The sequence below is a fragment of the Eucyclogobius newberryi genome, unplaced genomic scaffold, assembly GCF_026437365.1.
Source record: "Eucyclogobius newberryi isolate DKJ021-1_F unplaced genomic scaffold, fEucNew1.0.hap1 SCAF_9, whole genome shotgun sequence".
Taxonomy (NCBI): Eukaryota; Metazoa; Chordata; class Actinopteri; order Gobiiformes; family Gobiidae; genus Eucyclogobius; species Eucyclogobius newberryi.
The window spans coordinates 30,429,662-30,455,817 of NW_027316532.1; the positions used below are offsets into that span (position 1 = coordinate 30,429,662).

The 26,156-nt window shown below is 39.9% G+C and overlaps 1 protein-coding gene across 6 annotated transcripts in view; it reads right to left on the minus strand.

Moving 5' to 3' along the window:
- Positions 1–969: 969 nt before the first annotated feature.
- The window catches only part of pex5la (peroxisomal biogenesis factor 5-like a), a 64,859-nt gene continuing 39,672 nt past the window's right edge, over positions 970–26,156 (minus strand). For 3 of the 6 annotated variants that reach the window (XM_072439062.1, XM_072439066.1, XM_072439065.1), the window contains 13 exons: positions 20,632–20,743; positions 17,867–18,076; positions 17,185–17,308; positions 17,008–17,101; positions 16,024–16,053; positions 14,682–14,777; positions 9,309–9,425; positions 7,295–7,438; positions 6,517–6,587; positions 5,062–5,277; positions 4,111–4,276; positions 2,804–2,961; positions 970–2,509 (listed from right to left, as the gene is read on the minus strand). In XM_072439062.1, coding sequence (XP_072295163.1) covers positions 2,308–2,509; positions 2,804–2,961; positions 4,111–4,276; positions 5,062–5,277; positions 6,517–6,587; positions 7,295–7,438; positions 9,309–9,425; positions 14,682–14,777; positions 16,024–16,053; positions 17,008–17,101; positions 17,185–17,308; positions 17,867–18,076; positions 20,632–20,743 — 1,740 coding nt within the window. In that variant the 3' untranslated portion in view covers positions 970–2,307. The remainder of the gene's footprint in view (positions 2,510–2,803; positions 2,962–4,110; positions 4,277–5,061; positions 5,278–6,516; positions 6,588–7,294; positions 7,439–9,308; positions 9,426–14,681; positions 14,778–16,023; positions 16,054–17,007; positions 17,102–17,184; positions 17,309–17,866; positions 18,077–20,631; positions 20,744–26,156) is intronic. The other 3 variants (XR_011925952.1, XR_011925951.1, XM_072439064.1) reach the window with 3 other exon arrangements.

The following is a 26,156-nucleotide window of genomic DNA, read 5'->3' on the forward strand; positions in this document are numbered from 1 at the left end:
CAACTCAAAATTGCGTTCAAAAATAAAGGTTTAGTCTACCATGCAGTCTGCTTCATTACTTTCAGAGCATGCGTTTCACAAAGTCACTTCACCTGAGAAGGTAATGCAGTCTTTTCTACAAAAACAGTTTCCTTACCGAGGCAAGTTTTCCTTGTCACTATAACATTGTAAATGAAAACAAATTAAGTAAAATCAAATTACAATAACCCACTTTTTTTAAAACCGATCTGTAAAACAAAATATTGTGAACATTAAGCTGTCATTTCAATGAATTGTTGACACTAAACAAGCTAATAATAAATAATACTAACATCTTAATGTGTAAATGTAATTGTAATCATCAGCATAGAATGCATCTTCCCAACTGGGTCAGCAAAAAAATTTTTTTTTCTGTGGGAGGTGCAGTTGTGGCAAACATTTTTACCTTCCACAAACTGTGTCAGAAGTGTGCTTGTTTTCTGACTGTGAACAGTCAGGGACGTTTTTAAGACCTTAAGACCCGAGCTGCAGCTCAGGGGCCCATCAGGAGAAAGGACAAATCACCAAACAACTCTTCTCTACTCTTTTGAGTGACTTTTCATGGCACCTTGCTGTATATAACTAATTACACTTTCATTTAAACTAATAACAGAAATGTATTTCAACTGCAATATTGTTATATTGAATGTAATGACAACTGTTTTAGGACAGGATGTGTTTAAATATAATATATAATTGAAATTTTAAGCTAAAAAGGTGTGAGAGGGGCCTATACTGATACCTTAAGATGGCCCTCCACAGCAGACATCATTACATGCCTATTGTTGGCATTAACTGATTCATTTTATTAGATTTGAATGTTTACGAATTATAACAGTTTTGCCACTCTGCCATTAAAAAGCATCAAATCAAAATGTTTTCTTCTTTTATTTGGAAGCTGAATGTTCTGTCTGAGGAGGCTTGGACTTTTTGGGACAATTTCTTTTGGAAAAAAAAGCACACTTTCTGCAGTTTTATAATGAGCAATTTTCAACCCACAACATTGGAGCTGAACAGTTAGGAAGATGAATGGCTCTGGAGCCAGCCTCTGGTTTCCCCTGATAGTATTCTTTCAAAGCTCTGAAAAAACTCTTCCATTTGAGCCACTGAGGCAGAGAGGAGCACACAGACAATTCAGGATGGCAACAGAAAACATGACCTTTGCATAGGTTTGGAGAGAAAGCCTAGTTTCCAAAGTGAGTGCATGCCTGTTCAAAGTTCAGGTGCAGAGCGATAATGTGCAGATTATCCATCATTTCTTTTGCTGCAGAGTTTACATAGAGCAGAAACTAGAAGCTAACATGTTTCTACAGAGCTAAATTGTGTAGTTATAGAAATCTACATTTCACAATTGTGGGTAAGTATTCATAATGTTTGATGACTGAGGCAAGCAGATTTAATTAAAAGAATGAGCTCTTATTGCCAATGGCTGTTCTGCAAAGATACAAATTACTACATTATCTTAGACAGCAAGCTGCTTCATTGGCTTGCAGCTATACATCACCAACCTGCTGTTGTCTAAAACTGCACAATTTACACAGCTGTGAATATGAATATAAGAAGGATAGTGTTGTGTAGCATGTATGCTTCCTCTGGTTATGGACTGATTTAAGATTAAGGTCAATTATCAATCAAGTTCATAAAGGGAACAAAGGGCCACCAAGGCAAGGTTTGAAAATATACACCAAAAAGAAAACGTAACCCTTTTGAAAGTTCACAAACAGGCAGTAGTTCCCAAAGCATCACTAATGGCTTTTTGTGTACAGTAACTGCTTCACTGAACCCATTTTGTAAGGCTGAACACCAGGCTTGCACATTCCATTTTAGGAATGAGAAATAATCTTTGTCCAAGCAAAAAAGAAAAGATATGGTCCTTTTAAACAGGATTCAGTTACATTTCACTATGGTTGATTGATGACTAAAACGGAGTCTTTAAAAACACCTTAAAAAGTCTGTTAAAGGCTTTTATTCAGCGACCACTTACAAAACTGCAACATCTTTCAGTGTCCACAGAACGTGTCCATCCACTGCAGCTTCAGCTCTGCTCCACCGGATGAGTCGGGTTTAATTGTTGTGTTCTCTAAGGCATTGCTCATACAATACGTCACTGTCCTTGTGCTCTTGGAAACTTGGAAGAACCTCTCGTTGACACAATCCTGGCAGTATTATATACTCAAGTGCAAAACTCACTGCTAGGACAAACTGGTCCACTGTTCTCTGAAGGGTGCACTTTGGACTTTTGGCTTTCGGGAATAGAGTTAAAATGTGTTCACCTCCATTTCTCTCATCTTAAAGGTCTAGGTTAAATGCCCGCATGAGGAAGTCCAGATCACCGATGTTAGCTGCCTGGAACAGTTCGGGCTGGTCCATCATAGACAGAGCTATCCTCAGAGCAGCCCAGATGTTTCCTGACATCACCTGGTGGGACTGCTGCAGACTCTGACTCTTCCTCTGAAGGTTTAAGGCAGTTAGAAAGTTACTGGCCGCCTCTCTAGGAAAAAGAAAAAAAATGTTTATTGCAGCCATTTTGTAAAAAAAAAAAAAAAAAAATCCCCTTATTCTAATGTAAATCAACATTTCAATGACCATTGGGTTGCTGCTGCAAACACTGCCTAATGTGGGCAGTGAGGGTTATTTATCTGTCAAACTCCCATCAGACCAACCAGAAATATAACTAAACTGTATTCTATTGTATAATTCCCAACATTACCTCGTAATAAATATATAATGCATACAACGCACTTTGCTGTGGCCACAGTTGCCTGGTTGTTGCCACAGCGCTCACCTGTGTGCTCCCAGGTTGATGCAGCTTATGCCGAGGTTGTAGCGGGACCGGATGAAGCCCGGCTGCAGCTCCAGGGCCCGAGTGTAGGCCTCCACTGCCTCCTCACTCCGGTCTCCGTTTGCCAATGTGGCCCCAAGGCGGTTCCACAGCAAGTAGTCCTGCCATGCAACATTTGGTGGTAAGAAGCATATTGATTATCTGTATATCACTTTTTAATGCATGCATGTCATTTCTGCTGTTTAATACTGTTATATCACATCTATAATTTTCCCTGTAGCCATTTTTGTTAGGGGAACTGAGAACTCAAGTTGACCCCAGTAAGTTTTGGCCTCAGGAGAAATACATGCACTGACAAACAACCTTTCATTCAGTTTTCATTTGATTTACTATGTCTTTCAGAGAAGAGTGGGTGCAGAGTCCAGAGATGGGGACCTTCAATCCCCTCACAGAGACACTGTGATGGCCCTGTGGCTGTAATAATTAAATAGTATTCATTACAAACATGTTTACTGTAATTCTCCTTTAACAAAGTGAGGGTTATTCAAGGAGAGTTGAGTAATATAGGATGTGTCCTTGTCATTATTTCCCCTTTTGCCAGCAGAGAAGACACACACAGAGGTCGTGCTCCGCTGCTGTGTAGAAGCCTTTAATCTTTGACTAAACCAAGCAGTGGGGTACAATTATCCCCTTTGTGTTGGTAACTATGTTTCCACCAGGGGGGCACACATTACCAAGTCAAATGTGAGGGTTGGCTCCACCCTTGTGTACTGTCGGCCAGGGACAATACAGCGAGGGCAGACAGAAATGAAGGATATAGAAACGGTTTATTTATTTGATTATGTAGCAAGTCATTAATACGTTGCTGAGCAAGATTTTCTTGACCATCGTGTTGTGTTATTCAACATGCTTGCATTCATATTGTGTATGTTAGTGTGTTGTAGAGTAGAGTAATCCACTATTTAAATTGCAGGCAGAATCATATAGTTTTTGCAGTTAATTAATGTGCTCAAATGTCTTGGCTGAGTGAACGGACTGTAAAATCAACCACCAAAGTGCAGGCACGTCACTTTGTATCCTTGTTTGAAATATTACATTCCAGGTTATTGTTCTTTTTTAATTGACGGTGTACTTAAATATTATCCTGAAAATGATGTGTTGCCCACCTCTACTTTAAATCACTATCAGATCATGCAAAAATGTGCCACTTTGTAAAATACCTTAAACAGTCAAATTTCTCATAAAATATCCATTGCATGTTGCATGTCTACTACCGCTCACCTCTTGTTCACTGTGTGTAGAAAAGTTACCTCTGGCCGCACTGACAGCGCTATGTTGAAGGCCTCTACTGCTTTGTTAAACTCTCCGCTGAGGTTAAAGAGCACTCCGAGGCCCGTCTGGAGGTCCGGATCAATGCCGTCAGAGTTGTGTTGAGCTGCCTCCAAAAACAGCTCCTTCACATCTGGTAACAAGGCGCTGCACACACACAGCCAAAGATAGACCTTAGAATCATCCACTGCTTGTTACAGGGAAATGTCACTCTGATGAGAAAGGGCTTATCACTTGTGCAGCTTTGAACAGGAAGTATATGGACCTGTTTCTATTAGTAAGCCCTCTTAGATTATTATTGTGTTTTACAATAAACAAGACGTAAAATGGTGATCTATGTGGTTTATAATTCACTAAATACCTCCCATACAAGCATGGTGTGTCTTTTTATAGCAGCTCTATTTAGCTTTTATGGAAGGTTCCCCACATGCTTGTCTCTACAGAGATGTTATAGCTTTGACAGGAATACAATAAATGTATCCATTTCCATAGAAACAAGCAGGTGATGGCCAGTCAACTGTCTCAAAGCTCTAAACTTAACTTTTCCTAAACCTTCTAACTTGAACTCTTCCTGAACTTAACCCTAATACTAACCCAAACCTTGATCTGACTGTTAAAAAAATAAAAAAAATAAATAAACATTTGCTAGCATAGTCACCAGTGCAAATTGGCATTTGTGAGGCAGAACTGTGTTAAGAAAAAAAATACCTCAGCAATAATATGTAACTGACTAAATCCAAGATAGATAATTAAATGTAATACAGTGGAATATTTACATCTCCATTGTGATAATGTAACTGTAATAATGCACCTTTAACATAATGTACAACCCTTATCATATTGATGTAGAGCAGAATTTGTTATTTTTAATAAACACCATTAATATTTCTTAGACTTATTTATCATTGTATGTGATCTTCTGCTCTTCTCACCTTTCATGTCGGCCCGCACTGGGAACATGAGACAGCCTGCCTTGGGAGTTCGGGGAGCCCAAGTGACTTTTGTCCTTAAACAGAGGTTTGTATTTTGGGTTGTGTCGCAGCCAGCGAAGCAGAGTCTCACAGGCCTCATGGCGCATCCCGGTGTTAGTGAGGCTAACGGCCAAAGCCATGAGGGCCGTGAGGTTGTTGGGGTGGAGCTCCAAACACCTGGATGGAGAAAGCACCCCATACAAATCAAAGGAGATATTACATAGGGTTAGCACTTCAAAGTGAATGTGGCTTTGGTCATTAAGTTTAGACAGAGCAAAGCAAAGGAACGTGGGGGAGAGGATAATGATTAGAGAGTCAGAGTAGATGAGAGCTGACTCGGCTCCAGCCAAGTTTTGGATCAGTGAAATGTGTTAGTGATAGAACTGTGTAAACCAGACACTTTTGTGGTAGCTCAGCTGCATCAGTCTCAATAGGTTGAATATTTGAAATACCAGTGAAAGCCATAGTAGATTATTCAAGATTCAAATAACTGTACATGGCTTCTGGGCTAATCCTCCAGCTACATAAAACTGACTTAGATCCTGGCTCAAGATCTGGGCCCCTGGACAGTGCACTATGATCCCCCAATGCTGCTGACAGGTTTCTCTGAGGCACTGGTTGAAAGGTGGATTACATGCAAATGACAATATTGCCACTGGGACATTTTCAAAGTTCATTAACAAGCGATGTGTCAATACACATGCAACTAAATTGAAATGCAGAAATTCATATTCCAAATGTCTTAAAAAAATAACTGTCTACAACATGTCTACTGCCAATTAACCTCCAAACTAAGCCATGGCAGAACATGGCAGTATACGACTTAGTGCTATGTATTCTGCAACTAAAGGAATTCTTCAGACTTGCACCTAAAGTCCTTAATTGAAAAGTCTACTTTTCCAACTTTTCAGACGTCAGTGTTTCGTCAAGTCTCACACCTGGTGATAAGTGTAATTTGAACCTTTTCTGTTTTAACTGAAAGTGGGCCACCACTGTGCATAGTTCAGGACCTGTCTGGGACTGGGCATTTGTCTGTCAGGTAAATGTCACATTTCTCATTTTAAAATCATTTTACTGAGCCGCTCAGTGGCTCGACTGGATAGGCCGACTGGATGGGCCATGTGCCAGGCTCCATGTGCAGTCGGCCGCAGCGGCGTGAGTTCAATTTGCTGAATGTCCGTCCCTCTCTCTTCCAGATTTCACACCACGCTGTCTTGTCCAATAAAACATACAGGTCAAAAAATCCGGGATGTTATTTTATTTTCATTGATATCCTTCTGACCACTGCTGGAAGTGTAATTACCTTATTTTATGCAGCAACCATTACTTTAGTCATTCCATCGATATACAGCCTAGTGTGTGGATACTTATCCACATTTGACATCATCCAGACAGTTCAGAAATGACCCCGTTTACCTTTGGAGGGAGACGATTGCAGCCTGCTCGTTCTCATTTTCAGCCTGGGTGGTCCCTAGCACTTGCCAAGCCTGCAGGAGGACAGAGGATAGTGTTCTTAGGGGCAGATAATGCACAAATGTTAATACATGTTTTATTAAACTGAATGTAAGTCACTTCAGAGAAATACAATATTCAATCTCTTTCTCAGGGTAAGGCGAGTACCTACTGTAAAACCACACATTCTGTATGAAATGCTTGAAATAAGGGACAGTATTATTTATAAACTATTCAAAGGTCTTTGCAGTCGGGCAATAAGCCACTAAGCACCAGAAGGAATTTCAGAATCATATTAGTTCCATACACCGCAGGATAATCCTCTCCTTGGAATAACTGGCACATTTCTGTATATTCCAGGGGATTCAAAGTACTTTGAATGAATGCTTTGCTTTCAGCCAGCAAAGAGGTCACTCTTTTTGAGAAGGCAAATACACGGGCACAAACCTGCCAATCGACTTATTATTCAGCTCACTGGCTAAATGGAAATGCTCATCAAAAAGCTGGGCAAGTTTGGGGTTTGAAAAAGCAGAAATCTTTTAGTTTTTAATGATGCTGTAAACTGCTTGTGGGTGCAGAGCTCAGAGTCCGATCGTTATCCCTATTAACAGAAGACGGAAGAATGAAGCTGTATTTGACATGACATTTCATTGAGAAAACCAGCTTGTTTTAGTATGTGAGCTTACCAAACTGAAATAAGGACAATGACTTAAGCATATACAATTATAATCAGTGTGTTCACCTCTGAGTCATTAGGGTCTTGCAAAACCGCTGCCTCCAGCAAAAGGACAGCATTTTGTAAGTCTCCTTCCCGAGACTTCTTCTGTCCCTCCTCAAACACGTTCGGTGTGTCCTTATAAGGATTATCTGTGTGGAAGTAGTATCCCTGTCAGCAGAAACAAAACAATGTCAGTGTGTCTCCTTCACACATGCAAATGAGGAGTCCTGAGTTGGGCCACAACAAAGGTACAGCACAACAAATTTATATTTTAACTATATTTTTATTTATATTTATAACTTCAAACCTAAGCAGCCCATGCAGTTATAAATGTTCAAACTGATGAGCCTTGTGTGTTTTCTTTAAGAGTCGTTTTGCTCATGGATCAGACTTTTTAAAACATTTTTTACAATAATATTGTAAACATTTTTTAAATAAAATTTCAATTATATCTCTGTGGTTGTAACTGGCCATGAAGCACATAAATGTATTGCCCTTATTCCACCCTGCCCAATTTTCCTCTTTTTTTTTCACGTATTGACCCTTCCATTGTAATGGCACTTCCGGTCCAGCGGAAACTCCATTTGTTTAAATGGAGAACGAGGGAAAGGTCTTGCAGCAAAAACATGCTATAAAGTAAATTGATTTGTGTAAAATGTCCAATGTTCATGTGACCAACAAGTCCCTGGGCGGTCCGAAAACGACTTTTTAGTCTCTATAGAAGTTATTTTCTCTCAACGTTTGTAGCCCTATGTTAATTAATGCAATCAGAAAGTGGATTACGTAGAATGGCGACGGCCAGACGGGCTTCCGGAATAAGGTGAATAGCATCATGAGCTACTCCCAAAAGACTTCTCTGAATAGGCCCGGTTTTACACAGTGTTTTGAAGACGAGAGGCCCCGCCCCGTTTTACACAGTGTTTTGAAGACGAGAGACAATGAGTGATGCACAGCGAGTAAGAACAAACAGCAGTAATTTGATGATGATGATGATGATGATAGTGATAGTGAAGGCCCTTTGCTCCTTAAAGGTCCCATAACATGCAAAATTGACTTTTCAGAGCTTTTAACCTTCTTACATTGCTATTTGTGCTTCATATATGTACCCAGAGTGTTTTTTTTTATTGATTCCCGCAGTGTTTAGCTATATTACAGACTCCTTTCCTCGAATCTCCAAACTGACGGGCGGTGGGTGCAAGACCGCGTCATTATCCCCCCTTACCCCCCCCTCCGCGCTGCGCCGTGCTGCGCCGTGCTGCGCCGTGCTGCGCCGTGCTGCGCCGTGCTGCCGTGCTGCGCCGTGCTGCTGTCTCCCTACAAGCCCATTCCGGAGTTTTTCTGCTTCGATTTACGAGGAAACACGGCTCAAGAGGCCCAAAACGTCATTAATGATATCGCACTCTTTACTATTATCACAATGGTGAAGGTTTATGTAGCAGTTGAGGCAGCAACCGGGAAAATAAACGGAAATAAGAGACTTTATATATATATATTATATATATATATATATATATAGATAGATATATCTGTTCTGTGCACGCTGTAGAATAAACACCAGATTTATTTAGGCTCAAAGTAGTGTTGATCTGAAGTTCTATCGTTTCTCACTCACTCGCGCGGCAGGAGCAGCGCAGCGCGGAGCAGACAGCTCTGAGACTACGTCACGGGTGGGCGGGGCACATACGCGCTCTGAGACTACGTCACGGGTTGGGCGGGGCACACACGCGCTCTGAGACTACGTCACGGGTTGGGCGGGGCACACACGCGCTCTGAGACTACGTCACGGGTTGGGCGGGGGAGCCAGATCGCTCTTCGCAAGGGTGGGGGGAAATATCAAACCAAGCCGTTTGCATTTCCGGGTTGGTGAGGGGGTCCAAGGTCTGGGTGATATTTCTTAACTATTATGTTAAGGGTGTTGCACAACCCTTATTATTATCAATTATACACTTAAGATAGACTACGAAACGTGAAAAAAAGCATGTTATGGCACCTTTAAGAAGAGCAGTTTTGAATACTTGACTGACAGGTCCGCACTGACCTTCTCATGTGGAGACACAGAGGAGGGAATCTGAGTCTGCTCATTCTCTGTCAGCCAGTTCCGTCGCGCGAGCTCCTCCCACTCAGCCTGCATCTTGTCCCAAAACTCTGTGTCCGACTGTACCACGAAAAACACAAGTGCACGACAGGTTAGACAAGTCATTTCACTTAAATATCTACATTATTGTAAAATTTACAATAATAATCATAACTAATTGGATGATTTTGGTCAATTTAAATTATATTATCTTCCTGTTGTTTGGACATGGCTGTCTAATAGTGTCAGTAAGATCCAGGACTGAAAGATCTTAGTGGATCCTCAAATGTGTTTTATAAAGCCTAAATAAAAGATAAAATCACATTTGTCATTACATTCAAAATAATATATAATACAACATGGCAATTAAAACAAAATCTAAATTGTTACCTGTTTTTATATTTTCAAGTAAAACTGTTAATCATTTTAAGCATCCATGTGATTGTGCTTTGAGTAGTCACTAAAAACACAATTCAGGTAAATTCTTGTGTTAAAACTGTATTGCATTAAATACAGTTTTTACCCTTGACTACAATTACCATTGTAGACAAGGGCAAAAGCTCACCTAGTTTATATAATACTTTATGTTTGACAAATGAAAATATGAAACAGTTACTTTGTTAAATAAATATTTGCCTGAAAAATGTATTCCTTGAATGATGCAATAACCTTTTATGAATAGATTTCTGTTCAATGTCATAAACAACGTTACTTCCTGTAATTTTGAAAAAAAAAACTTAAACCTTTCTCCCTCCAAACTGACTCTGAGTAATAATTCTAAACAGTATTTAAACACACATAATGCGTGAGTAACATAGCAGTCATTTCTGCGATCACTGAGCATTGATCCCAATAAACCTCTTGCTGGTTTTAATTAATGTAATCTTTCGTTCTCTAAAACAGATACACATGTGGCAGACTGAAGTCTAAGATAAGAGTTCACCTTTTCATTAGCTTGATATTTCAATGGCTATTTCCTGGTTTCAATTAACTCACAGATTCTTTGAAGGTTATCCTGGATAGATCAACCAAATATGTCCGTTCCAGAAGATGTCTGGAATAACTTTTCACCTTAAGCTTGTCAATAAAATATCAGTAAACCTCTCTTTCAGTTCAGACTGTATAAAAAGTGCACAAAGTATGGTCTGAAAGGCTGGCTGCACACTAGAGGAGTTTAAAATCTGCAATTTTAAGATGTGGCAGATAGTTGCAGATGAAAGACATAGGAACATTTTGCCTCACATTATTTGTCTCACACTCACATGGAGGATAGCGACACCACACACTTTCCATTTTCAGGAAAGAGTTGATTCAAACGAAGTGTGATTAAGGTGTCATCATGTGTGCGGATTAACAACCCCAACCTGAGAAACAGTGTTAACGGAATTGCACTGACCCCAGAGTCAGAGGAGTGTCACAACAAAGAATCAACTGCGGGAAACGTTATACTCGGTCCACAGACCCCAGAAGTTGTGGAAAGGCAAATTAGGCTTTGTCAGGCTAAAATCCTCAAGTGTGCAGCTGGCCATAGTGTTATAAGTGTGTTTATAATGATCTCCATGTGACTTGCACAGATGGAGGGAGACGTTGTTTGAATTAAAATGGTGAAGTAACATGTCAGCACAGATTAAATTGGTTTATTGCGCGCCTGGACAATGAAAGAGCACCAAAACTTGCTCTAAACTGCAAACCAGAAGGAGGAAAGGAGGAAGACCATTAGAAACCTGGAAAAGAACAGTTTTGAAGAACCTGAAGTTGATGGGAATAACCTGTGAGGAAGCAGGGGATCGGAATAAATAGAAAAACTCTATAAATATAGCTCTTCTGATTGGCTTAGACCTACATTAAGAGGTAATTATTGACGTCAGCAGGGTTATGGCATCCAATTACTTTTTAATCTTTTTATTGAAGCCAAAATCATGTTAATTAAATAGTGTAACATATTTCGATTTGGATGTGAAATGTATTATAGTTAGTCTGTTTGTCCCAGGGAGTCCATAAATGGGGCGAGTCATCTTGTCGAACATTGCCCACTTAATTGCACTTTGGCTGTTGCAGCAACTGTCAGCGTTTAAATGGAGCAATTCCATTTCCAAATGACAGAAATATGTGGACAGATGTATTCCCTCGTAACACTTCGAAGGGTGTTGTTTGTTTTACACAGAGTGACACTTTAATTACGTGGGACGAGGAAAGGACACAGTGCTCATTTGAATCCAGTGTAAGATTAGCGAGAAGCTGGAGCTGTGAGTCTAATTTCTACACCTCTGACGAAGTGTTACGTGAAACAGGAAGGAGCAGAAAGCTGCGTCTGAGCAGGGGGCGAAGAGCATGGTGTTTAGTTCATATTTACAGCGTAGATGATCAAAACAACACCTACTGCTTCATATCTTTCACAAAACATAATTACAAATGTTGCTTGTTGTTGATTCTCATTTAGATTAACTACGAATTGTACCAAACTGAAATGAGGAATGTATTAGATTTATTTGGCTTTTCACTGTATTTGTACACAATTTGAGATTATGTGCATTGCAATACATTATCCTTCCGTATATCCTTCCGTTGCACTCTTTCAAAACTGTCCAAAGATACAAACTGAGGAGTGATGTCTGTGTAATCTCTCAGGTGGTCCAGGTGCCATGGCAAAAGAAAATGTTATTCTGTCTTGTAGTTTATATCAGACGTTAGCCACCAGATCCTGTCAGAGGAACTGAAGAAGCTGCTTGGCTGAGTTACAAAACATATTCACTCTTCAAATATAGTTGACAGAATTATGGTACATTTACTTTTGCTATGACAGCCCTGAGTCTGTATAATAAAGTATTAGCTTGAACATATAATCCTCAATGGCATACTACATTCGATAATAATCGAGTACTACATTCGATAATAATCAAAGCTATATTTTCTGGTGTAGAATCCGTTGTCTACAAAACATGCCTGTACATAATTGCATATGGGGCTGCAAAATGAATCACAAAGACTGCAGTTTTTTTCATTCCCTTCACAAACAATAAAATATCTGGTCTTAATCTGCATAAAACTGGCTAAAACTGTAGTTTAGATCATGTGACTGTTTTGTTAGTTTGCCCTATTTCCATCTTTTTTGACAATTCTCCTCGACGTCTTTCAAATGTGAACTTTTAACAGAATCCAGACTCCTATCCCGAACAATACAGGACTTCATTTGGACAGGACAGCGCTGAGTGAAATGGGGGCTGAGACCACGGAAGGACACGCAGCACACCTTGCCTTCTCCTAAATTAAAGGACATTCTCCGAACCTCTCTGCTTTACTGTGATGTGACCGTAAGCACGTGTCCAGGCGCCAACTCATCCACTTAGCCTGGAAGTCTTACATTACAAGTCTCCTCATTTACCAGTGACACAGATCCAGCTCATAACAAACTCTTTCCTCATCTGGAGAGAGCGGGGCTGTCCTGGCCTTTAATGTTAATGAGCCTCCCACTGTTATGCTGCGGAGGCCACAGACGAAAATAGGCAGGCAAGAAACCGATAAAATGCAAAACAGATGCCCGCAGCAATAAATGACCCTTTATGATGCTGTCAAGAATGCACCAAGCTATAATAATACTCTTGCATGATGTGTGATTACAAGCACACGCAAACACAGCTTAATTTATGACATTGACTTTATGTTCTTAATTAATTTAATCTCACGCTGCCCCTATAGTGAAGTTTGTTTAGCTTATAGTTGCAGAGAGGTTGTTGAGATTAGACAATTCATTATTTTTAATAATCGAAATGCTATTTTATACAGCACTTGTTTATTTTTAATGATGGTGCCTGCAGCGAACTGTAATCAATCAAAAAAAAATATTCAATCGTTCCACGTCAACAATTTGGTGTTGTCGTTAAACCTGATTATTTGGGGCGAACAGTGACAAACCATTCAGTGTTTGCAAGTTCACTTCCGCGTGTTAAATCTGTAAGTAGGAATTGAAACGCTTACAATAGAATAAACTTTATTACCGTAATATATTTTTTCACCTTCGGGCAATGAAACTGTTCTGTTACATCCTTTGAATCCTCAGACCAATATACTTTAATGCCGCTGAGGGACTGATTTTCTTGCGACCGGCTGCAAAAACACTGCTCCTCCAATCCACCTTATTACCCTTTAACTGTCGCTGTGGCCCTCTGCGTAATAACATGTTCACTGTCACGGGCACTGGAGTATTTGACGTTTTACCCATGTGCCGTAGACATCGAATGCAGAATTTACCCAGAAAACTATCAGCGACTGAGCAATGTCCACTTTGTAAAAATCAATTACATTTAAACTCTCTGCCTGACTCATCTGTGTCACATTTCTCTAGATTTGGCTGATTGTGGGAAAGGCTGGGTGCTAATTTAATGTTCCTTGCACTGCCATTTGTACTGCCATCAGTTCTCCCCCTAAGTGTGGAGGAGTATGCATATGCACATCTCCTTGAATGGATCTGATCTTGTTGTGCAACGTGACATCAGAGCTAACTTGGTCCACCCATGCATTAGGACAAGGTTGGTACTTTCAGTTTATTTATTCTAAAAATGTATTCACTGATGCCCGAGGAGCATAAAAAAGTAATATCAGTATTACTTTCAAAGGGCCAGTAGTTCCAGATCCAGTCTGCTACCATTCTTTTCATGCTTCCTTAAATTATTAACTATTACAAAACTCATAGGGATAAAATGAGAAAATGGTATCGAAGTAAAACAGCCTAGTTTGGAGCAGGACATAAGTTCTAATGCTGTTCTAATGTTTGGTCATGCAATTTTTCCCACGGAATTCATTCAGGAAAGTTTTGGGATGAAAACTTCTATTATAACATTTGCAATCACCAAATTTCCTACATTTAGAGGGTAATTCCTGTTGCAATAAAAGCCTATTTTCTGTAGAGACCCTTCCAAACATGTAGTGCAGACAGGGCTGACACATGGCCATTATAAATATCTCACACATGTTGATAAAGAAAACCATATCTAGTTACGGTGGGCGCCTTCCCCCCGGATATTTGATATGTCTGACAGTCGTGGCCTTCAGTCCCTTTGTAATCTGGTGGAAAGTCTTCAACACTATTTTTCTAGGTCAGTCATGCTGTGAACTCCAGAGTGCATTCACCAGAGGATTAACACTTTGCACAGATATTTAAAACTTTAAAAAACCCAGACGCCATTGCCATTACTTAATGGACCCATGTCAGTTCATTCAAATTTTGGTTTAGTAGACCAGTGACCTCATTCATACTCTTACTTGGTTTTAGGTGACACCTGGCCAGCTTGTGTGAGGACAATGATGGATGAGAGGTGTATAGAGCAGCACTTTGCTTACCTCAACCGCAGCCTTGGCCCTCTCAAACTCCTCCTCCAGGGACTGGTTTCTGGATAAGTGGGCGCTGCTCCATCGCTGCTCCTTGCTAAGGCGATTCTGTCAAACACCCACATAGTTCATATATGTGCAAACATGAGTAATAACACATAACAGACAAATGTTGTCAAGATGCACAAGATGCCGCATGACACCAGCCACACACAGCCCGTGGAGGGAGAGAGGGTCAGGCAGAGAGAGATGCAGGGTCAGCTGTCTTCAGATTCACAAAGTCCTGGAATGCTTCAGAAACCCAACAGATTCACCACTGTCAGCAACTATCTCCCCTCCAACTCCCCTCATTCAGACACCATGCTCATCACGTGCACCTGTACATGCAACGACAAGCTCCCACTTGATAGACTGAGTGTGCAGAGACCAAATACAGGTGTGTGGTGATGTTTAGGTGGTCGTGCATCGCACCTGCATAATAACTGTGAGGTGCCGCTCGGGTGTGATTGGACACAGGACTTATAGAAATGGCCACATTTATCCCAGGGCAAGCAAAGCCATTACGGCTTTTGTGTTGAGGTAGTGACTTCCTCCTGTGAGGGCTGCTCGGCATATGAAGGCCAACTACAACTATTTCCATCTTCACAGCATGCCATTATGGAAGATTAATTGAGGTTACCTAATCCCTCTACTAAATGGGCCCAGAAAATATATTACGGTACACTTTTCTCAGCAATTTTAGAATATCATTCTGTCCGGTTATTTTGAGACCAATTGTGGTGCTTTATGTGATTGGTCATTTCTTGGACATATTGCATGCTGTTCTCACTGTGTATGCAGGGACACTTGCTGTCAGGAAACCAAATACACTATTTTCAGTGCGGTGAACTACAGCGTGTTGTAAATCTTTAGTGAAACAAAATGCCTGTTTGTTGCCAATAACTTGCTTTCATCCTGGACAGCCATGCTTGATTCCAAATCTATTATTTATATGAGGGCTGAAAAGGTGATATATGCTTAGGCGACCTGGTGGGATCAACACTAATAGGCTCAGAGTAAAACTGCTGAATAATTCACAGCCTATTAATCTAATAATGGAATCAGGAAACGAGACCCCTAATGCAGACCTACACAGAGACATCAACTCGGGGCGAAAGCGCTTGACATTTGAACCTCGTAGCACCACAAAGAAGCAGCCAACAGGGAGCCAAAATGTCCCGTTTTATATGTGTGTGGAGTTTGAACAATTTGAAGGGAATTAAAGGAGATTGCGGTGTGATGCTGCTTTTCTGTTGCAAATGTAGAAGTCTTTCAATATAATACTGTGAAGGAGGATGCATATCGAGAGGCTTACATGTCGTCCACTAATATACTGTCTGTTGAGCTGAAATGGAAGAATTACATTTGTTAGGACAAACGATGGCTATACACAACGTTGCATTTGTCATGTTTACATCATCTGATCAGTCACTAGGGAAATTATTTTGGAGAATCGCATTGGACCTGAAGGGCTGCAAAAGTCTATCAAAATTAAATCGTAATTTGAATGATTGTAACTTTGAAATCAAATCAAATCAAATCAATTTATTTTTGTAAGGCCCAAAATCACAACAACAGTTGCTTCTGAGGGCCACAGGGAGAAATGAATCAACAATGTCTGTGGTGGCGATGAAGTCAGACAATGTCTGTGGTGGCGAGGGACGATGTCCCAGGGTCCTCTGTCCTTAGACTCTCCTTCTCGGAAATAACAAACAATGCGGTTATTTGGTTAATAAAACATCTTCTGAAAGCAATATATCATCCCATTGTATTGTGCTTATCCCATAATGTACATCTCCTTTATTTATTTTGAAGAATATGTTACTGTTGAAATGTTGCTGCTCTCAAATACCTTGAAAAACATGCATTCTTACAAGTGGGTGGCAGATTCTCCAACCAATAAATGACATAGTGCACCTCTAACTTGCTTAAAATGCAAATGGAATATTGATTTTAGAAGACATATGGCTAATCTAAACACAGTTGCAAATAGGGATGTCAAGATTATTTGGTTAATCGATAATGGTGATTATTTAGGTCATAATATAATCATAAAAAACAAACAAATAATAATCGTGATGGTTTTAGGAGCAATTCAAGAGATCAATTTTGTAAAGCTTGTCACAAACTTGAGAAATAGTAACGTGTTAGACGAGATTTTACACAGTCTCAGTGAATGATTGTTGAATCTGGATGTTTTTTCTCACAATAATCGTTGCACAAACATTTGACATGACAACATCCCCAATTGCAACACACCACAAATACAACACTTGCTACAAAGTCGTTGAACACTTACTTGACTTGAGAGGGCAGAGTCTGCATCTGCTTTGGTGTTTAACTCCAGTGCATTTTTATTCAACGGCTCGATTTGGTTTTTACACTCTATGGACCTATGAAAGAAATCAAAGGTTACAGCGTCAAAGCGGCACCGCAGTTAGTATTGACCTGGCGCGTAATGAGGAGCAACACTTACCATAAAAACTCATTGGATGCGTTTTTAGAAGAACGTCGTCTCTCCAGCTTCCACTTCTTGTTGCCGTTTCTTTCCACGTTCGGATTCAGTTCCTCCCATTTGTCGAGCTGTGACCCGATGGTAACTATTGCACAGAAATAACAAAACTAACTACTTTTCCCCCCCTTACAACCTCATTTGGCTCTCAGATCATCCTTCATTTGTGTTTGAATTCCTTTATACTAATTTGAAAATGACTATTTTAAATGTGCAATTCCAATCAATGCTAAAGCAATCATCTTCATCATCATAGTGCTGTACTTTTCAAACCCTCATTTAAATATCTTTGTACCAAACAGTGAAAAGAGCCGTCGGTACTAAATTCTCTGGCCCCTTTTTTGTGCAACTTATTCATCACATCACCATGAATTATTAATCTTTTCCATGGTCTGACTGTGAATGCTTAATATAGAAGACTTTAACCTTTTCAACTTGCTTATGCAAACATAATTAACAGTTACATCGTCTTCTCACAGTCCGTATATTAGCTGAGGCAGTGATAGACCTGTTTGCACATGTGCCGGGTTATTCCTGCAGGGGATGATGGGAACAGTAGATGTTGAGGGCCTCGGGGAGCTCATGTGGGGAGATTAATGGCTGCGAGCTTCATGTGTGAAAGAAGAGAACATTGTGTCTCGGAAACCTGAGTCGAGCGACGCTCTCTCCGGGGTCCTCGCGTCCACCGCCGTCTGCTCCACCTCCACCTGGATGAGCTCCGTCTCGTCCGTCCGCTTCCGGTGCGAGTTGTTCTTGTGACTGTTGCCGCGCAAGATCAGGGGGATCTTCCGGTCCTTGCTCTGCCGCCGCTCTCCGGGTTCACTCAGATCCAAGAGGTCCAGACTGGAAGACAAAACTGCAAGAGAGACGGTCATACAGAGAAAAGAAATTGCATTCGCACAAGGGATGCTAGATTTATTATTGTTTACTCAAAGCTGTTTGTTGGTTATTTTTCGTCTGTCAATGCACGTTTGAGTCATCGCTTGTAATTGTAGCTGAGTGAGCTCGACTGTTTGGAAAATTCCTGTCTTCACCTATCCCCAATCCCTGCCCACATCCCTGTGCGATTAGTTACGATTAGTTGAAAATAATAATAATTAAAGATTTAAAATAATAATACGGCAATAAGACTCCAAATGAAACATGTGTAGTTCTAAAATGTCTTATAAACTCTTAAAAAACAACTTTTATTTTCAATGAAGAAAATCTATGAAAATCTGTTTCTTGTTACAGTGAAATGTCTCCCTGGCACTTTTGAACAGGAGGTCAATGTACAAGTTTCTATTACTAAGCTGTTTTAGATCAATATTACAGTTTACAATGACCACAATGTAAAAATATGATCTTCTTAATGTTATAGTTTAACACTAAAAAAATTGATTATAGATCAATTATGCATGATTAGGGACACTATTTCTCTTATTGAGTTTATTGCATTGTATGAGTTTAATTAAATCAAACTTAATGATAAATTATTTAAACAACTAAAAAGATAATTTACTTTTTTTACCGTTTCCCTTTTCAGTATATATTGAAATAATTTAATTTAGCTTTTAGTTTCTTGATATAGGCCATAAAACAGGACACGTTTTTAAGAGAAGTGGCTTTGTCTGTGTTTGTTTTATGTTTGCATCTTTGTGGAGTCAGCAATTTGTCTTGTTGCCAGCTGTACACGCCAGTATTTACTATCACTTTTCAATGCTGTTTTTTATTTATCTGCAATATTAAGTAACTCTAATCAGTATCTGCAAAAACAGGAGCTGAATGGGAATAATTCACCAATGCTTGGAGTTTAGATCCATCACAAATTAAGAAAAAAATAATAAAACCGACTTCTTGAGAAACTACATTGTTTTGTTCTTCGTGCCTCGCTGTGTTTTACTGAGCTTCAAACTAGTGAATGACTGCATAATTGGACCACCGCTGTTTCATGACAACCAACCGGGAGCATTTGTTGACTCAAATCTCAGCGTAATTAGAGGGTGCGCTTGGTTTCCATGCCTGGTGCGGTTTAGATGACAGGCACAATTACAAATCAAGGATGCACACACTTAGGGAGGCGCCTGAGGAGTTTTAGCATAGAAAATGATCGCAGGTTGAACATAAAAAAGAAAAGATGTTGATTGTTTCAGTGCCCTTGCCTGGGGTGATGCAGGGAATATGCCGAAACATAATGTGTGTTTCAGAGCAGAAAAGTCTGGCCATGAGAATCATTTAGTTTCTCACAAAACTTCTCCCTGGAATACGCTGACACTGAATAACAAATAAATAACTTAAATCCAAAAAAGAGAACACCACACATTGATAGCTTTATAAGAAAATAAAGCATATGATGAACTAGAGATCTTTTTATCATTATACTTTTCTTTTGTAGAGCCGTTCACTGTGGAGACATTTATGTTTTATCTCATCGCCTGCATTTGACCCATTAATCATGAAAAAAACGAAAAAACGTATGGCATAAATAATTGCTTTTACAATTTCTTCTCAGATATGATCAGAGAGCTGCATACGTGTCCTAAAATATTACACAATACACACACTGTCGGCCGCAAATTACTATTATTCTATTCTATAAGGAAACTAAATTATAGCGTTTCATGTTGTTGTAAATAGTGAGAAACGAGCTTAAAGAGACGGTCATCACCAAGGCGATGTTTACCTTTGATCGATTCTTAATACAGTTTGTGTGAGAGGGAAGAGTGCCCCAAGTGCACACGCTGAGAAATGCTGACAAAAAGAAAAAACAAAGACTTTGAAGCCATTTGGATTTCGTTGCAGAGAAGCTGCTGGATAATGAGGCTGAATCTACACCACTGTGTTTCGTTGGAAAGCTTGTTTATGTAATATTTTGAAGCGCTTTCCATAACCCCCCAAAAATGTGACACTTAAAAGGAGTAAATGAGCAGGAGGAGTAACAGATGCACGTGTAAGAGCGTATGCCAGAGCCCATAACGTGCTGTATGCTGACGTTTCATTTCACCCCATTGATTTTCCTGTTAATTCCCACTCACATCTCGTGTCCACCATGTGACACTGCGTGCGAAAGCGTTCACGGGGTAATAACAGATGTAGCACAAACGCATCGATCAAGCAGGCGACGGGTCAGATCTGTGACGAGGCGACCCCAATCACGAGCACTACGCATCTACAAGGGTGTTTTTCCTCATCACCACGTTTGCGAAGCCAAACAGAAGGTTTCGCACCATCGGTCGACACTTTGCCGCCTGAATCAGCACAGTTAGTGGCCGGTTTGGCGGTGATGCATTCCCTCAGTCGCAATCTGTATCACCGACTCACCCGATAAATAGCAGTCGAGATGGTTGTTTGTGTGTTGTTATTAAGTATGGAAAGATGTGGGTGTGGCAGAGCTTGAGAAACAAACAAGTGTTAAAATGTTTGATACTTTACCGGCAGTGTTGGAAGTCACGGGGCGGGAAACTGCGTCGCACTTGGTCTCACAGAGGAAATCGTCGATCGAGGGGCTGAGGAGGGGACGACTCTCTTGTTGCTCACTCACCAGCTGCAAAGAGACAAGACCTCTGATTCGACTCCCAGATGGACTCATATTAGTCTCAGTTCTTCCACGAAAAGCATTTCTTGTAAGTTATAACATGCAATGGGTGACACAGGCGATGCATAGAAAGTGGAACATCGGTGCTGCCCGGCGGTCGAGAGGTTATGGCCGGCCGCAGTGTCGTGAGTTAGAATCTTGACTCCGACAGTTTACTGCATGTCCGCCCCTTCTCTCTCATCCCCACTTCACACTGTCCTTTTCTGTCTAATAAAGTGTACAGGCAAAAAGTGGAACATCAGCCAACAGCCAATCTACATACTCACTTCTTCTATACATGCAAGTGAGCAGAATCGGTGATTAATTTGTAAATCAAGGCCATAGTCAACTGTCTGTCGTGTGTAAATCTATCGGTTTGGACTTGTAACTGTGAATCTAACTGCTCAAGTAATGAATGTAGCAGTGGAATAAGCTCTGAGGCAGTGTTTTTCTGTCCTTATTTCAGTCTCATCACACTTTTTTGATTAAAACAATCCCGCGACACACCATTTACTAAAATACTATAAAATTACACCATTTAAAGTAATGCCAGTGCCATTGTGTCTGCTTCTTTAAATTTGTTCTGCTTTCTTTTTCGGCAAAGAAGTTCCTCAGAACGCTCCAAAATGGTAAATCATTCAATCAATTAAATCCATAAAGCCGACATATTTTTCATTGCACACCTGTTATCACCTCAAGGTGCGCTGGTTAAAAATCAAGGCTCGAATGAATAAAGTCGCAATTAGCAAACAGCCGATTATTTAAGCAATGACATTTCCTCTGCAAATGACAAAATACAACGTCCCATAAATCTTGCTAACCCTGTAGTTTTGACTTCAACGTGGTCTGAAATACAAGTTATTCTTCTGTCATTTTAACAGTTCACGTTTCAGACTTCTCTCAAATGTTAGTGCTTCTGCTGGATGTGTTTAAAATTTGCACTCTGACCCGAGCAGGATCCTAAAAGATAAATCCCAAACCGAAATCGTATCGCTCGTACGAAGAAAAGCACAATTAGATCATTCTACAAACGTGTTCAGTCCCCCATTAACCTGCAAAAAAATAAACAGGCAGAGGATGTTGAATGAAACCTTTTTAGCAAACTAATTCTCCGTCACTGTTTGTTAATCTTTCTTCACAATCTGTGGATATGCTAATCACCTTGCCTGTGATGCAAGTGGTGCTGGTGGAGAATAAGATACGTCCAATTAATTACCTGTGGCCTAAAGCATTGACAAATACAGGTGGTCCGGCTGGTGTTCTCTGACACCTCATGTTTCACCTCGCATCAATCGAAAGCGCTAATGTTTGGGTTTGCCCTGCAGTGCTTTGGCTTTCTTGTAAACGCCAAGACAAGAACTCAAAACCTTCAGGCAGGTTTCCAGCATAAACCCCTAAACTCAAGTCGTTTGACCAAAATACAGGATTCATTTTGTGGAGAACAAATGTTGTATTTTGTTTGTGTTGCTTAAGGTTTGAGTTGGTGCCCCTCTTCAGAAATGCTGACTCAACACAACAAAATCCTTCAGTTTATGCTCATAATAAAAAATATGTGGTTCAATACTTAGATTTCCGCTCCTCCTCTGTTCACATTTTGTTCTGGGAAGTTTGGATTTATTGGCAGTTATATAATTAGTCTGTTAATCGCTTTTTAAATAGCATTATTGGAAACTACATATAAACTGGCTTTGGCTTCTGGCTCACAGCAGCACATATACAATTATTTTCTGGACATATCATCTAGCTACAACTCTAAATACGTCTGCCAATGTCTGTTTGTTAACACCGTGGTAAATTGCAGGGTAATTGTGAACAGTGATTTCCCTGAATGAAAGACGACTATATAACGGCCACGACAACGAATATGTAACTTTTATTTCCTCTGTTTTTGTGCGATGTCAGGCTTTTCTGCATACATTTTGATTCCTTCATTGACAGACTGGCTAAAGGTCGTATCTGTCAAAATCTCCGGACATGAGCTGCATACCGTTATCATCTTGTTCATTAAACGCGTTCTGATGGAACAAAGAACAGTTAAAACTACGGTTACTCGTTCATACCGAGAGCCAAATGCGACAAGTGATTTACAGTTGGACTTGGCTTCAGAGTTTTAAGAATACATCCAAGCAAGCGTACTTTTGTGTCAAGATAATGCAAAGTGACAAAAGAAATAACTAATAAGTAAGATTAAAAAGCATGGGAAACTACTAGGCAAATAAGAGTAATTGTAACTGTCTGAAATTAGCATCTGATTTAAAACTAAAACTAAACCAAGTAATAAACCTAATCTGTTATTTTCAAAGGATAAACTGCAAAATAGAGGAAGAAATGTAGGTTGTGTTTGACCGAGAGGTGCTAGAAATGTTAAATTAATCATGTAAAATTAAATGTTTGCAGATGTATTTTTGTCAAATGTATTACTCAAGTGTTAAAATGTGTCTGAAAACTGCTCTGAGAATTACAATTTTATTTAAAAGTTAAAATAAAACATGTAGAATGCATTAATCTATATAATACACTGGATTTATTTATATAGCACCTTTCAAGACACCCAAATCACATGTTTTTTCCTCTTCTTATTGCATTATTCATTCATACTTGGTGCTCATAAACTATTACTTAAAGGGATTTTCATCAGAATCCAATTATAACGACCAGTTCCTTGTGCTTGATACTTTCTTGATAATTAGCTGTAAATCTGAGCTAACGACAAAACAAAGAATATCTTTGTTTTGTGTTGATCATCTCATACCTGAAGATCCGTGTTCAGGTACACTTTGCATCATTATCTTATTACGTTCAATCTCAGTGGACCCTTTTTCTCCTGTAAACGGAGTTGAAACTCACACTATGATCGCCACAAGGGCCAATTTCAAATAAAAGGTTTGAGAGCAGAAGATGTGCATCCACCGCTCATCCAGTAAATGAGGATAAGAGAGCTTCCCACATTCATCTGGGGACTTGCACCAGCCACTTTGCTAGATTGCTAACACCAATTACTGCTTGACTATTAGCAGCCCATTATTAGATATGACCTCTGGATATTACGATAAAGCCGTCCAGCGATGCATGATTTTTCTGCCTAGTGCTTGCGCTTGTTTTTGCTCATCATCTTTACGGAATGTGTTTACGATCGTGAAATGATGCCATGGAAAATGTTCCGTTAATTGCGCCGCTTGGGGTCTGACTCCTTCAACTGTCGAGGGGATTTGACTTGAATTTGGAGTGCGAGAGAAAATGTCAAGAAAAGTGGTAGAAAAGTACTTTGAAGGTGCACAATTTTTTTCTGGTCTGGGGCCCGGCATCTGCCTGTCTCCATGGAGATGTTATTGCTTTGCCTTCACAGGACGACATTACATTTATTTTGTATTGATTCAGTTAAAGGTGTGTTTATTGCTCGTTGGTGCAAAAACGTCCTTACTGTAAGCAGGCTCGTGTCTCCACAGATCAGACCTGACAGATCACTTTTCACACCACAAAACCACAAGTATGTTTTAAAATGTGTGTAATGTGTCCCCAGCTCTCACAAACCCTTTAGGACAATGTTAATATCCACATGCATTCATTTTTTTGGCTCGTGCATCGCTTTAAAGTTAATCTATGGTGGACCAGCCAAGTGCTGCATGTATTGGATGCAGACAGTGTGCAGTGGTCTAATTTTGTCACAAAATGCTGCTTTTACAGTACTCTTTGGGGGAAGACACACAATTTTTCTCATTTACAGAAAAACATACTGTGGAACATACTCCGCAAAGCATCAATATCTCCATGGAGACAAGCAGGTGGCAGGCCCTCCACCAGGAGTGAGAAGAGTAGGCATTTTAAGAAATCCCTATCTGACCTCTTTGACTTTCTGCGGGAAATATATTGTCCAGTTTTAGCACTGAGAAAAAGTTTTGACTTTCAGTGTTTGGAACAGCAGCATCTGTTTTATATTTACAGAAGTCCTTGTTCTTGTGGGCAACGGTGACCGCACTGCAGCACCTACTCCCACTGGTCTGATCAGCATCCCTTTTATGAGTCATGCTTAAGTCCCTGAAGCAGAACAACACGAAGACAATGACAAGAACTTTGTCTTAATGTCTGTGTTGTTTTGAAGTTATGAGATCAACTCTGAACATGTTTTCCCTCTTCTTGTAATACGGCCATATGTTTGAACATTATATTATTGCTGTTGCCAATGATTATTTTATTAGTAAACCTTTTCTTCAATTTGTAAAGCGATTATTTCTATATTTCTTTTAACATTTTGACTAAAGGCTTCTACATAGAGAATCTTATCGATGAAAAGGCATTCTTCTTTGACATTTTGATTTTTAATGCGCTGGCAGAGTCCATAAAGACCACATAACAATTACAATTATCAAAGTACACTTACGATTATTCTCGTCAGTACAAATATCTATAGACATTATGATATTGTATTTGACAATCCAGGCCTACGGAATAATAGATGACACATCGGTATGTAAATGACTGCACAGGAGGAGGCAGATGACTCCTTGAGATGACCCCGCGGGAAAACAGACTAAAAGGATTATTCCAGCTGAAATCCATACTTCCAAGTGTCATATCAGTACACCGCTTATAATCATTTGTAAAGAAATACCTCCTCTCCAGTTTCCCATGCTTTCCTGTTGAATTGGCACATCCTGATATTAATAGTGTTTGTTTGTCCTTTCCAAACCTCAAACATAATCCTTAGTCATCTTTAAGAGCCCTCACCTCTGACTGTCAGCTCCACAGAGACTGTATAAGTGATGTCAGCCGGACAAATGGAGTTGAGTCAACTTGACATGTGGCGTGAGGAGCAACTGCCTGTCACTTTTAACCTCTGCCATTGGCTAGGTGACATCAAGCTCCAACCACGATCATCGAGGCAATATCAATACAGGAAGTAGCACTGTTTATGAGTAGTCTGCACTTAATACAAAAAAGGAAAGTGCTTTAAACTTTCCAGTCCAGTTCAGCCATGTTACTTAATTACAATATTTTTAGTTTTCTTCGTTGTTACTTTCCACCACTGGTTTACAAATCATTCTTCAGTGAGTTGAAATGGAATAGAAACTTTACATAAAAGCATGGTGAGTGCTTTTCTCACACTGGGCATAAAATATTCACAAACCACTCCCAGAAAACAATGTTGACCTGCAGCATCTGCTTATGTTTTGTTCTTGTTGATGTCAAAGTAGCACGAAGAATATTGGTGATGATCATTTTTATCACTCGTGCCACTTTAAATATTGTTCAGAGAAAATGTGTACGTATGTGGGAAAGTTTGATCATAAAAATTAGAAGGGAAATTAATGCCATGGATCTAAAACATAATTGTGCAATATTCATTAAAAATGCAACATCATCCAGCATCCAGTGCTCAGGGGAC